Below are 12,559 nucleotides of genomic sequence, written 5' to 3'. Positions count from 1 at the left end.
AGACTTTTTAAATGTAAACACCGAATCACTAATATTAATTATCACAATTTATGCAAAAAAACTGTAATTGAAATTTTAGTATTAAATATTCAGCCATAAATATTTCAAGCTGTTAGAAATAAAAAAATCATAATTGTAAACAAATTGCAGAAATTCAATAAGTTTATTAAAAGTCCAAAAAAGTACGGCGAGTTCCGTCAAATGTCAAGGATATTTTTACAGCTTTATTTGATTATAAATTTTCACCACTATATTGTACAAATTAAAATGCATAAGGCAGTCTCAAAAATTCATTTTTTTTTAAACAGCTGCATCTTACAATACATTTTGATTTTTTGGCCAAGAAGGACATTATTGTGATCATCACAGTATTTATTAAATATGATCCTAGTGTTTTTTTTATTGATATATAAAGGACGACATATATTAGTTTAATATATCCAGCAAGGACTAAATAATTTCAATTTTACAATATTAATATTAAATAATAAATAAATATGCACTTTTTGCTAGAATATGGAATTGCCAATTTTTTTTATTACACTTTATTTGCTATAAATCTAAAGGATTACGAAAGACATTTTCTAAACAAATAAAAGTTAAGGGTTCTTGGAATCACTTAGATTAAGCAATGAGTATATCTTATATAAAATAAGGTGTTTTAAAAGAAAGTTAACTAAAACCAGATAATTATTATATTATATAATATTATTAAAAACACCATTCAATTTAATAAATGGTTCAAAATAATAAAATAATAATATTTTTACACCCTAAAGTATTATTTTTATTAATTTATGAAGCAATATCATACAAGTTTATTAAAAAAATAGGTAGATAATATTATGAGCGTTAATGCACAATAGATCTTGGACAGTATTTGGGATCTATTATGTATTTAGGTATTGAATATTGTACAATATAAGTATTTTCTATGGTAACACTTAATGTTATGAAAATTCTATTAAAACATATTTTTATATATAAATTTTCCATACATTATATTGGTTTACAATTTTATTCAACTGCAAATATGCTGAAAGCTCTATTGTTAACAACGATCGATGTTTATGTTTGTAAATACATGCAAAGGCTTATTTACATATATATGTTGTATAATAAATATATTATACAATAATAATATTTGCTTTATAATGGCATATCGTGTTACTAGTAGATAGGGACAAATCGCCAACTTTGTTTATACGATCCTAGCAATTCATAACAAGTACAGGCGAGCAAATAACGATGCTTATTAAACATGATGGAATTTATATAAGATTTATATAAGTTGAATTTAAAAAATACCAAAAATACACAAATATATAAATAAGCTTTTAAATAAATGTTTCAATGTAGATTTTATATAAAAAAAATAGTACTGAATACATATACATATATTTTTATTATGTTATGTGATTACTCTAGCTCTAACAATTTAACTAAATTATTTTTTTTGCTTTTAAAATATGGTTATATGTTAGGCATTTTATGTTTAACATAACATTTAGAACACCGCAGATTTTTTAATAAAATCATAAAAAATAAATAAAGAGGTCTAATATATTATATAATGCATTAAAATAAAATAGCACATTTTTGTATACAGAATTAATTTATATGGCTGATATTATCATTTCTTTGTATCATTAAATATTTTATAATAATATTAATTTTACTATACATGTATTACAGTTTTATTTTAATTTTAATTTTTGTCAAATAGATATTACTTTTATTTCCGTTTTCACTGTTTTCGCAAATCTTGTCTCGCTCTTTTCGCTGACAAAACGAGTTAAGAGCTTTTAAGCTCCAGTTTGTTTTAGCGTTATCTATACTGGATCCTTTGGTGCATGCAACGAAATATACATAAAGCAACAATAATTCGCTATGGTTGATATTTTCTATATCTAATATAAAAGCTTTATTAAGCTTATCAGAATAAACGTATGCTTAATAAATTATTTTTATATGCATATATAATTATAATCTATTTATTTGTATATGTATGTAATAAATAAAAATTGATCTCATGAGGTATCTCACATATAGAATTGCAATTGGATAATATGTCTTTAGAGAAGTAATAGTCTAAGATGTTATACAACTTTTATCTATCAAGTTCGTTAATTATATATATTATATAGTTGGTTAACTAAAGTTTAAGCTTCATATGGATTGTCGGCAAACTATTTGCTTGTAAGCTCAATATTTCTCCGTCAGAGCTAAATGAGCATTTCGTTTAATATATGTATATAAAAGCTCAATTCCTTCGAGGCTCGTAATAATAAATGAAAAACCAAAAATGATGCCTCTCATGTAAAATATATAAAAAAAGTTTTAGCATGATATCCAATTTTATTAAACGTATATACATTTTTTTTTAAATATGATACGATTGTAGTATATTTATATATTGTTTTTACATTGTTTAACTTCGTTCTTGTTGTTTTGTCCTTAATGTAAAGGCTTCTCTTTTTTATCAATATTTTTTTTATTATAAACATAGTGAAACAATATTAAGAGAAATATTATTTGTTAATATATAATATAGATTATTTATAAAAATTGTAATATTTTAATTTTATTTTTTCATAAGCGGAGCAAATTTAATCAAAATAATAATATAAAATTGTACGTTTATTACTTTTTGATTTCTAGAACACTTAAATTTATAGTATTCTATAGTTTTTAATGATTTAAATACGTTTATAACTAAGGATATTGTTTTTATTTTATTATAAATAATAACTAATATCACTGACATAGTATTTTTTTATTATTCTTGAATCAATGAGATTAGCTTCCAAATATGGTATACTTTGAACTGTTTTTGCCAAAATAAAGTCGCAAATGACAATGATAGTGTCGATGTCTCAAAAAAATAGTACTATTTAACGTCGATTTCTAGTGCCTTTTACTGTCGTAGTGACAACATCAAAACACATTTTGCGTCTAAAAATAGCTGACTGTATAACAATGAGTCTCCACCCCTAGTTTCGAGAAAAGCGACTATAAAAAAATACAATTACCCAGCGATTTCACGCCTGAGTTGTTACATTTCTCATTAGGAAACAAGAAAAAAAGAGTGAATGATCGAACGTAATGTTTGCTGTCGCTAATGGAGGCGTGTTATAATTGGAATTTATTGCCATATTTCAGCTTTAGCGTTTGTGTGTAGGCGTAATGATAAAATATGTGTTTTTTCCTCCTTGTTTTGCTTTGCATTAGGGCTGTATCGAATTGAAAAGGGACTCAGTTCCGCTGGGTCTGTTGGGTAATTAATTAACGAGCGACTTGTTGATTCTGTTATTTGTTCTAGTCGCTAATTGAGGGGTCATGACCCTTTGGGTGTTGAAGAAAAAGGGTAAATGTTTGTTTTGGAATGGTGAGAAACGATTGTTGTTTAATGTTTAACTTTAGACTGTTTTGTATAGAATATAGTTCAACTTGTATACAATAGGTCATTAGGTAATTGTACTCATTTACTTTAAAAGTATATTATGATTTGTTAAGATATGTGCTTATTTGAATAATACGTCTGATTTGGTTTAATGCCAAATTTCACAATTTAATTATAAATATGTGTATGTAAACAATGCATTTTATTATGTTAATGTATTGACGAGCGTCCTTTCCAAACAAAGGGTGTTTTTTTTTGTTGTTGAATAGCGTTTCGGGATATATGTGACACTGTGCAGTCTTAAATTAAGACATTTTAATTTGTTTGAAATGTTCGTTAGAACGAACTCCACAATATAAATTAGTAAATAGCAATACATGCACCTATGTATCATACATAAGTGTATACCCGAAACTTTGAACTATAATAGATAAAGCAATTCTTGTGGGAACGTTCATTAATAATAAATAAATCTGACGTTTTAGCAGATATACGATTTCTGCTACAATCCCAGACGAGATCATTTATATGGCAATACAAGCATACGAATGAAACTTTTCTATTTAGTGAATTATCACACTCGACGTTGAGTGAAACCCTGGAAATACCGCGAATCTAAAGGAAACCTTATACGCCGACGCTTTTATATTGAAAGTGCGATGTATGTCCATTGTGTGTTGTATAATATAGTTACAGTGACGATGTGGATGTGATATTAAAAAAGAAACTTTATTACTACTATGTCCCTAGCGGATTTCTGGATTATAAGATATGTGGGCGTTTCGCTGGACGCGTGGTTTTTCAAGGAACGTGTCAATTTTATTTCAAACTCTTGCTTTATAAGAGCAGTCGGATGCTGAGTATAGTAAGTCAATCGCGAGACAACGGATGCTGGAAAATGTCAGAGAGACACGTTCGATTGGATGGAATATACTATATAACGTGCACAAAGGGTTTGTCTACGAACGAGATAGGTTACGTGACAAGCTTTTCGACTAGACAATTATAATAAAATAATAATGAATTCATAGATAATTATAATATATTTTTAATTGCGAGAACTAATTATTATGATACGAAAAAAAGTCTATAAATAAGATGTTAGTTTTTTTATCAAAAAATCTTAGTATAGTGTAACAGTGAATATTTTAAAAATAAAGTTGTTATAAATTTAACTAATCTTTAATAAAAAATTGATTGGGTAGACTATGCCACTGCATTGATGTGGTTTTAAAACTAAAGTAATTTTATTATTAGAAATACCTAGAATATAAATATATGTGTATAAAAAAATATAATATATATTTTTGTTTCAGAAGACGTATTAGAACCCGGAGACTACTCGGAAAACGCGATGGAACAACTACTTCATGATGCACAAAGCAAGTGAGTATATAAAATAGATAACAGAGATAGAAAAGTGCGATAAATATGTGAAACTTTGTTATGCGAAGTACTTGAAGAAAAAATCTGAGAGGAAAAGCCCACACGTGCCGCGCATTTTAATCAGATTTTTACATTTATATCGAGTATGTTCTTGGTATTTCGTTTTATAACGTATTTTTTGTGCCGAACATGATCTCGAATTCATATAACTGTGTTAAAAATTGATTAAATCTTAAGAAAATAATGTTTAATCTCTGACATTTGATGTAATTTTAATTATTGGATTTGGAAGGTGAACGAATGATACCAGTATTTTATAGTGAGCTTTGATATATGATTATAATCGTTATTATTATTTTTTAACCTTCCTTTTTAACTTTTGAAGACAAGGTGAAATATATAACTGAGCGTTCTGAGAAAATAGTATTTTTTATACATTTTTTTCGGTGAAACTCTATTATTTTAGTTAAACAAATATTATTAATATATTTTAATTAATATATTATTAAAGAAAGTTCGTCATTTTAATATTATTAAAACAAAATTTATATTTATGTATTTAAATCTGTTCAAACATATTTTTGAATAGGTAATGTTTTCAGTCAAAAATTACTGAATTTTGGATGTTTGCATGTCATTATCTCAAATTTAAAAAAATAGTTTTTTCTACTTTAAATTTTTTTTTTCTTTATATACATGGAAAAATATTGAAATAATTTATAATTGATTATATTTCTTAATAAATGATCATGAAATTAGTTAAATAAATATAATTTAAGATTACTATTAATTAATAATGCTTTTAAATGTGACGTTAATGTTACATTATCAAATTTTCGTGAAAGTGATATCAATCACCGAGAAACGGAAATTGCTAAAGCAATTTGAGTGTGAATTTCATTCTGTCGCAGAAAGAGACACTTATTTCCTTGTATCCTTCGGTTTGGTTTGAAAACGCAATATAAAATTCCTCTTAAGCAATGCAATTCCTTTGGGATGACGCGTACATGGGACATACAATTCAAATCACGTCAAAATTTTGCAGAATAAACATTTATTCGCGAATATAAACAATAAGTAATTGCTTGAATGAATGAAAAACGTTAGGGAATACTTTGCGTAATGTAATATTTGATAATACTATTATTAAAAAAAAGTTGATATACCGGTATGTAAATTTATGCAAAATTCGGGGGTACGTTTTTGATAACTAGGTATAAGCAATTAATTAAACTCGAAAAAGGTTTATCTTTAAATTCAGTAAAAAGCGTAAAAATACGCAGTCGAAAAATAATTGCATTTGAAAAGCTCTTATAATTATGCTAATTCACAATTTCGAGTATTAATGTTTATTTAAATTTTTAGATTTAAAAATAAAATTAAAGTTAATTTTTTATGAATATGGCATGAATGACATGATGTTAAAACATCTTTATTTAAAAGCTTTTATGGATCAAACGCACATTCTTTATGTCTTTCCGTAAGGTTTCGCGATATTTTAAAGTTAATTACGTAAAATTTATAATATCTAAAAAGCACTCTAAAATGCAATAAAAAAATGGTATATCCATCCAGTGGTGTTTAAACTATTACATTCTTATACCTCATATTTTTTTATATATAATATATAAAATATGTTCACACATACATATTGTATATATGTCAGTCGATTACATGGCACTAATGAAAGTTTCCACATCAGAGATAAGGTTTGACTTTTTCCTTCTTTATCGACGATTCACTATATAGATAGAATTTCATCTTTTGCCTTTGTTTGTCTTGGGTCGTAGTAATTTTTTCAGACTGTGTATCCGCCGCAAAGATTACACAACATCACGTCTCTTGAGTAATTTTCTCCGATTGTCGTCTCAGATTAAAGCTAAGCTTTAAAGCCTCGTTTCGGCGTCCTCAATCTGACCATCTATCTTGTTATTTTTTTTATACATATTATATAAAAAAAATACAACATAAATTGCGTCGGATTTTCGTTTGACGTCACTGGAATGTGTACGTGCACTTTGGTGGTTAAAAGTTTTATGGGTTTAAAGTGAAAAGTCAACGGCACTGTAAAAATGGAACGGTAGATGGAGATAAGAAGCTCTCATCGTGACAAAAGGAAGCTGACCTGTTTAAATTTCAGCTATTTTAGGATCACATGAGTATATTATCTTCATTTTTATTTATCTATAGATATTTATCCAGTTTTTTTATCCTGTTATATATTTCTCAAAAAGTATTTAACTGCAGCTTATTACTATATTTATTTTATTTTATTCAAGCAAAATATTATATTATTATAAAACAATAAGTATCAGACTATTTTTTCTCAACAACTGTGAAGTTTTATAATGTTCGATTATTTTAAAATGATACACTTTTATAAACAAAAATCGTTATTTTATTCAGATTTTTATGTACAAAAAGTGGTACTAAAAATTAAGTGTCGGAATGACATAGTCCATAAGTCTAGATTAGAAACCCAGAGGTCTCAGGTTCTGTCACGACAGCAGACTCAAATTTTTATTTATAAAATACGTTATTAATAAAAAAATGACATATATTCAATTTCAATCAAAATACACAAATGTAATAATTTATAATACATTTTATACATTAAATTATATTAGTATGTAATTTAAAAGTGCTTTAAAATTGAACAACCCTTTTATTTAACAACTATACTACACAATAAAAATTTGCAAAAGTCAGTTTCGAGTCTTAAACGTATAAGACCTAACAAGAGGCTTCTATATATAAATGGAACACCACCGTGAAAAAAAAATTTGCATATTAAATCAAAGTACACGCAATGAATCACAAATATTGAAAATATCATATGTCACAAATGCATTGATAACGCTAATTTATTTTAAAAATCACCAGTTTTTTGTGATTGTCCGTTTCACTGAAATATATGGAAAATAAAATCTTTTGTAAATAAATCCATAGTTATAAATATCCCTTAGAGACTTATCTGACAATTTTACTAATATTCACATATGAATATCCAAATTGGAGTTCAAGTATTCAGAATTTCACGAGCTCTCTAGCTTGGATTTACTAAATTCGTACGAACTTTAGCCGGTCGAAGATCACAGAAGCGGCCGCTTCTCTCTTCGCGTCCCCTGGTCTAGCTTGGCGTCCGAAATCTACTTCGGAGACGCCTGAAACATATTGACCTTCATAAATCTTCATGTTTAACTAACACATACAAACTGTACGTGACGATCTTAATTGTTACACAAAAAAAATAATAACAAATTTTGGCTTAAGAATTACATAAGATCAATTCTAAGATCAGATAAGGTCAAAATACTGTATATATAATACATATATACATTCAGCACCGACCCTTAATTTTCTTGTTAAACTAAGGTCCAACGGTTTTGTGCACAGATTAAATAAAAAACAATACGTCGTAAACGGAGATCTGTTTGGATAAGCATAATTACTATTTGAATAATATCAAGTTCACTAAATAAATGTTATAAGATCATTTAACCAAAACAAGTCAAAGTTTTTTCGATTTAAAAAATATTGGTAGGCACGACTTTATCCTAATTTTTTTGAAAGGTTCAAAAATATTATTGTATTGCCTGAAAATAAAAATTCATACAGCATAATTTTATAATATTCTCTATCACACTGTTCAGCAAGATTTTGCCACATGGATTAGAATAATTGTTTTCTTAACACTTTTCTCGCATAAAATATTTTTTTATTGCCATTTTCAAAATACAAAAAATAATTACTATATATATATATATATATATATATATATATATATATATATATATATATATATATATATATATATATATATATATATATACATTTATAATTTATTCAAGCTTTTTGGATATTCAAGTTGGATTTTTCTGAAAATGTGAATGTAGCTCTTTTGTTCTTCTAAGGGTTGTGTCGGTCGATTCGGCGTCTCTCCGTTTGACACAAGTTTACCTAAACTTTCATTATTCTATATCGGAAATAAAGTTCCTTAAGAAAATTATTATGTACGCCGGTGTTCTACTCGCAGTCCAACCTTACTTTCAATGTCATTGATTTAGGGCAGAACCAGACTCTTTGTTATTAAATAATACAGATCGTTTTATATTTTTTTGGCGTTTGTAACGACATTATGATATATTTTAAATTATTAATTTCATTTTTATGGAATGTTTAATTTGGAAATAGCGATAGTTGCGCCGTAAACATTATGTATAGACACTTGTTTTTTTCTGTTAAAATTAGATCCAACGGTTTAGGGGCACATTTTTTTAGTACAACCAAAAGACACAAACTTATTGGTTTGACGCAACGATTATGGATAGTCCTGATTATATTTTATATTTTTTAATATTAAAATAAACATTGTTTTGACAAAATAAAAACAATAAAAAACTCTTATTCTATAAATAATTTATTAATTTATCTTGATCTGTAAAATAATTTTAATTAGTAAATACTTCGTACATGTGAATTAATTCGAATAATTTATATTTATAAATTAATATTAGATATTAGTACTCCATAACCGCAAATATTTATTAATTAATTATATTTTTAAGCATTAATTACAGTTTCACATGGAATTAATAAAAGCTTTTACAGTTTAAATACGTAAATTACAAGCAATTATTTTAGCGCAACAGTAAAACATTTATTTGTAATAAGTATCTACATAAAAATCTAATTGTAAATTGAATTTAAACAGAGCTGAAATAGTTACTACATATAAATACACGAGTTAAATTAAGCAGCCGAAACTGAAACAGAACAATAGTTTTCAACAAATAGATTCGTTTGAACTTAAACCGATACAAGATCTCGATGTAAACATCGGTGGAAAACTGTAGTTAACCTAACCGCACACTTAACCGAAGGATCTCGAATCCCTTGATGTCAATGGGTTAAATTTGCATATCGTTACTCAAAATAGTACCAAATCACAGGTGAAACTTTAGGGTGGTAGATAAAGGAAATTTGTTTCTTAAACTTTTAGGTTTGCGTAAGGATAAGCTCGCTTCAGGCAAGTGTTTACTAATTATCTTATTTGGTAACGCCTACGAGGGAAGTCGAGCTAGGGAAATGATCTTACAAATTGCTTTCACACTAAAGCGATTATTGAAGAGAAACTTTGATACGAAATTTATAATATTATATTAATTAATTAAATGAAAAAGTATTACGTGTTGCTAATAATTTCAATATTTGTAAAATCTAGACAAAATATATATCAAAAATATTCTTCATGTATAATTTTGATATTAATGTAGTGTCGTTATAACTAACAATATACCTGTTCCGAATATTGATCTGTTCATGGTTTATTTATAAAGCAATGACGTTTCTAGTTGACCCAGACGCCACAAAAATAAACTATGTAATCCTATTTTAATATCTATCGATTGTTCAGATTATTTGTCATCAGTAAAACCTATTTCTGAAATAGAATAATCGGAAAGACCGTATTACCTTCACCTCAAATTAAATACGTACTAAAGCTTTTAAATGCTACTAAGCTATTTTATTGCGTATCATTGTCATTCATAGTAAAATAAACTATATATGTTTTATTTGTATTGCTTTATTAGATATTGAAAAATTGTTCAGTTCATTTTTTCGTACTGAACTTTTAGATGAGAATTGCTTGCTTTAATTAAATTTCCAATGACCTTCCACGACGTTTCGCTAAAAATGTATACAGGCATCTCAGGTTACAACAAAAGAATAAAAATATTTTTATTCTTTTGTTGTAACCTGAAAGGCGTAAGCCTGATGCGTTACAATGGGGTTAACGTGTAAGGCAATCGGACATAATGAATAGTCTAGGAATCAATGACATTGATAATGTGTATTTTAATATATGATCAATAGTCTTTTTATCTAAATCGAAATGTGCTGCCGTAGCTCGAACCCGTATCCTTCGGGTTAGCAATCTAGATTTTATGGACTATGCTGTTCCGCCTTAGTTATATGAATGTATAAAGCTAGTGTACAATTTCTTTGTATTTTTAAAGTCGATCTCAATAAACTGTCTAGTAACTTATTTTTTTTTAATAATAATAAATTAATTTAGTTATGTAGAATATTTAAAATATTTTTTTTAAATATATAAAAATTATATTACTGATTTATTCTTTGATGTCATAAAAGGCAATATTAAGCATAAGCTTGAAAATATATTTAAACAATACTAAAAGCTTCCAAATAATGTTTTCTAGTAAGAGAAAAAAGGGCAAAACTAAACTCACTTTCATGGAAATCCCACAAAATAATTCTAAGAAATACAAATAAAGTTTTCCATCAGTTTCCATTTTCCATTCTTTGAAACCTTACAACATTGTAGAACCACAATTGTATATGCTTTTCTTGTATAGAAAAATATAACTTACACTCGTACGCGATAAAACTTTAATCTTAGCTTAATCTTATTTTGCTTAAAAGTAAATCAATGTAACTTGATTTTCGATTAATAATAATTACTAACTAATTTTTTAATATTATAATTGTATTTTTAAAAGTTTATTGAATATAATACACTTGTGTACATTGCCTTAAACTCTTTAAAAATATTTTAGTGTTCTTCAGCACAACAAAAATATTCGCGAAGGGTCATATTTCATGAATTTGCTACCAGCGGCATCACGACAGTGTGCTATTTGGCCAAAAGTCATGAATTAGTAGAGAAGCATGAGCCCACGCAAAATTGCTTCATTTTAATTAATTGGATTTTTCATTTAATGTCATAACTATACACTTCTAGAATCTCAATTATTACATTTTTTTTAAATATTATGTTAAAAATGTAAGTTTTAAAATAAATTTGCCTGCTTAAATAAAAAACAGTATGATGACTTCCGCATCATTGACTTCGCAGTTTTTGGCCAAATATTTATAAATTTGTACTACACACAATTCTTATTGTTTTTGCTGAATTATCTGAAGTAAACGGCGTAAAGTGACTAGTATACGATTATTGTATAATCTAAAATACAATAAGGAATGCCTTGACATTTTATCGAGCTTGACGTACTTTTTTTTTGACTCCTCAGTGCGTTTTTATTTAAATTATTTTTTCTGTTCAAGTTTCGATATATATATATATATAATAATTCTGGACTAATACTATTTAAACTATTAAAAAAATAGATTTAGCCAAGTAAAGAGACACACATCAGAGATATAGTAAACTAAAAATATTTTTTTAATCTATGAATAATTTTATCCATTAATCTTAATGGCAGAAAATTTTAGTGTAATTTGAGCGTAAATAAATATAGTTAATCATATTTTGGCATCACGCGAAATTGTATTAATATTTATTCAACTATAAGAAAAGCACTATTCAATACAATACAATTATTCAGACCAATGTATGTACATAATCTCTTGAAAGTATTCTTACATATTATTTATTTGGTGAAACGTTTTTATTAGAATATATTATTTAATATTAGTGACGCTTACAAATTACATGACTTTTTTCTATGAAAAGAAGCAAATTTATTCTAGTTATAGATGTATGTAAAAAATGGTAATATTTGATGATTTTGAAGATTAAACGATTCATATAAATAACTGCTTTTGACTATTTTTCTGTCACATTTATTCTGGTGAAATAAGCTTAATTTTCAAGTGCTTTTTGGTAAATAAATAATATAAATAATTCTATAGAAATATTTTTAACTGATAGCAATATATTTTTTTATATGAACTACTGTAAATTATAATAACAAAATAAAAATTTACATTAAAAAATCACGCAGA

At 26.5% G+C, this 12,559-nt stretch overlaps 1 protein-coding gene across 2 annotated transcripts in view; it reads left to right on the top strand.

The window, feature by feature from the left end:
- The window catches only part of LOC148235559 (xibalbin-1-like), a 67,608-nt gene that overhangs the window by 45,670 nt on the left and 9,379 nt on the right, over window positions 1-12,559 (top strand). For both annotated transcript variants that reach the window (XM_088184670.1, XM_088184668.1), the window contains exon 3: window positions 4,720-4,789. In XM_088184670.1, coding sequence (XP_088040796.1) covers window positions 4,720-4,789 — 70 coding nt within the window. The remainder of the gene's footprint in view (window positions 1-4,719; window positions 4,790-12,559) is intronic.

Source organism: Plectrocnemia conspersa, unplaced genomic scaffold, assembly GCF_051122295.1.
Source record: "Plectrocnemia conspersa isolate PC_06_02 unplaced genomic scaffold, ASM5112229v1 ptg000004l, whole genome shotgun sequence".
Taxonomy (NCBI): Eukaryota; Metazoa; Arthropoda; class Insecta; order Trichoptera; family Polycentropodidae; genus Plectrocnemia; species Plectrocnemia conspersa.
Note: the sequence above shows the minus strand (reverse complement) of the source record. Positions and strands in the feature narration are given on the sequence as shown.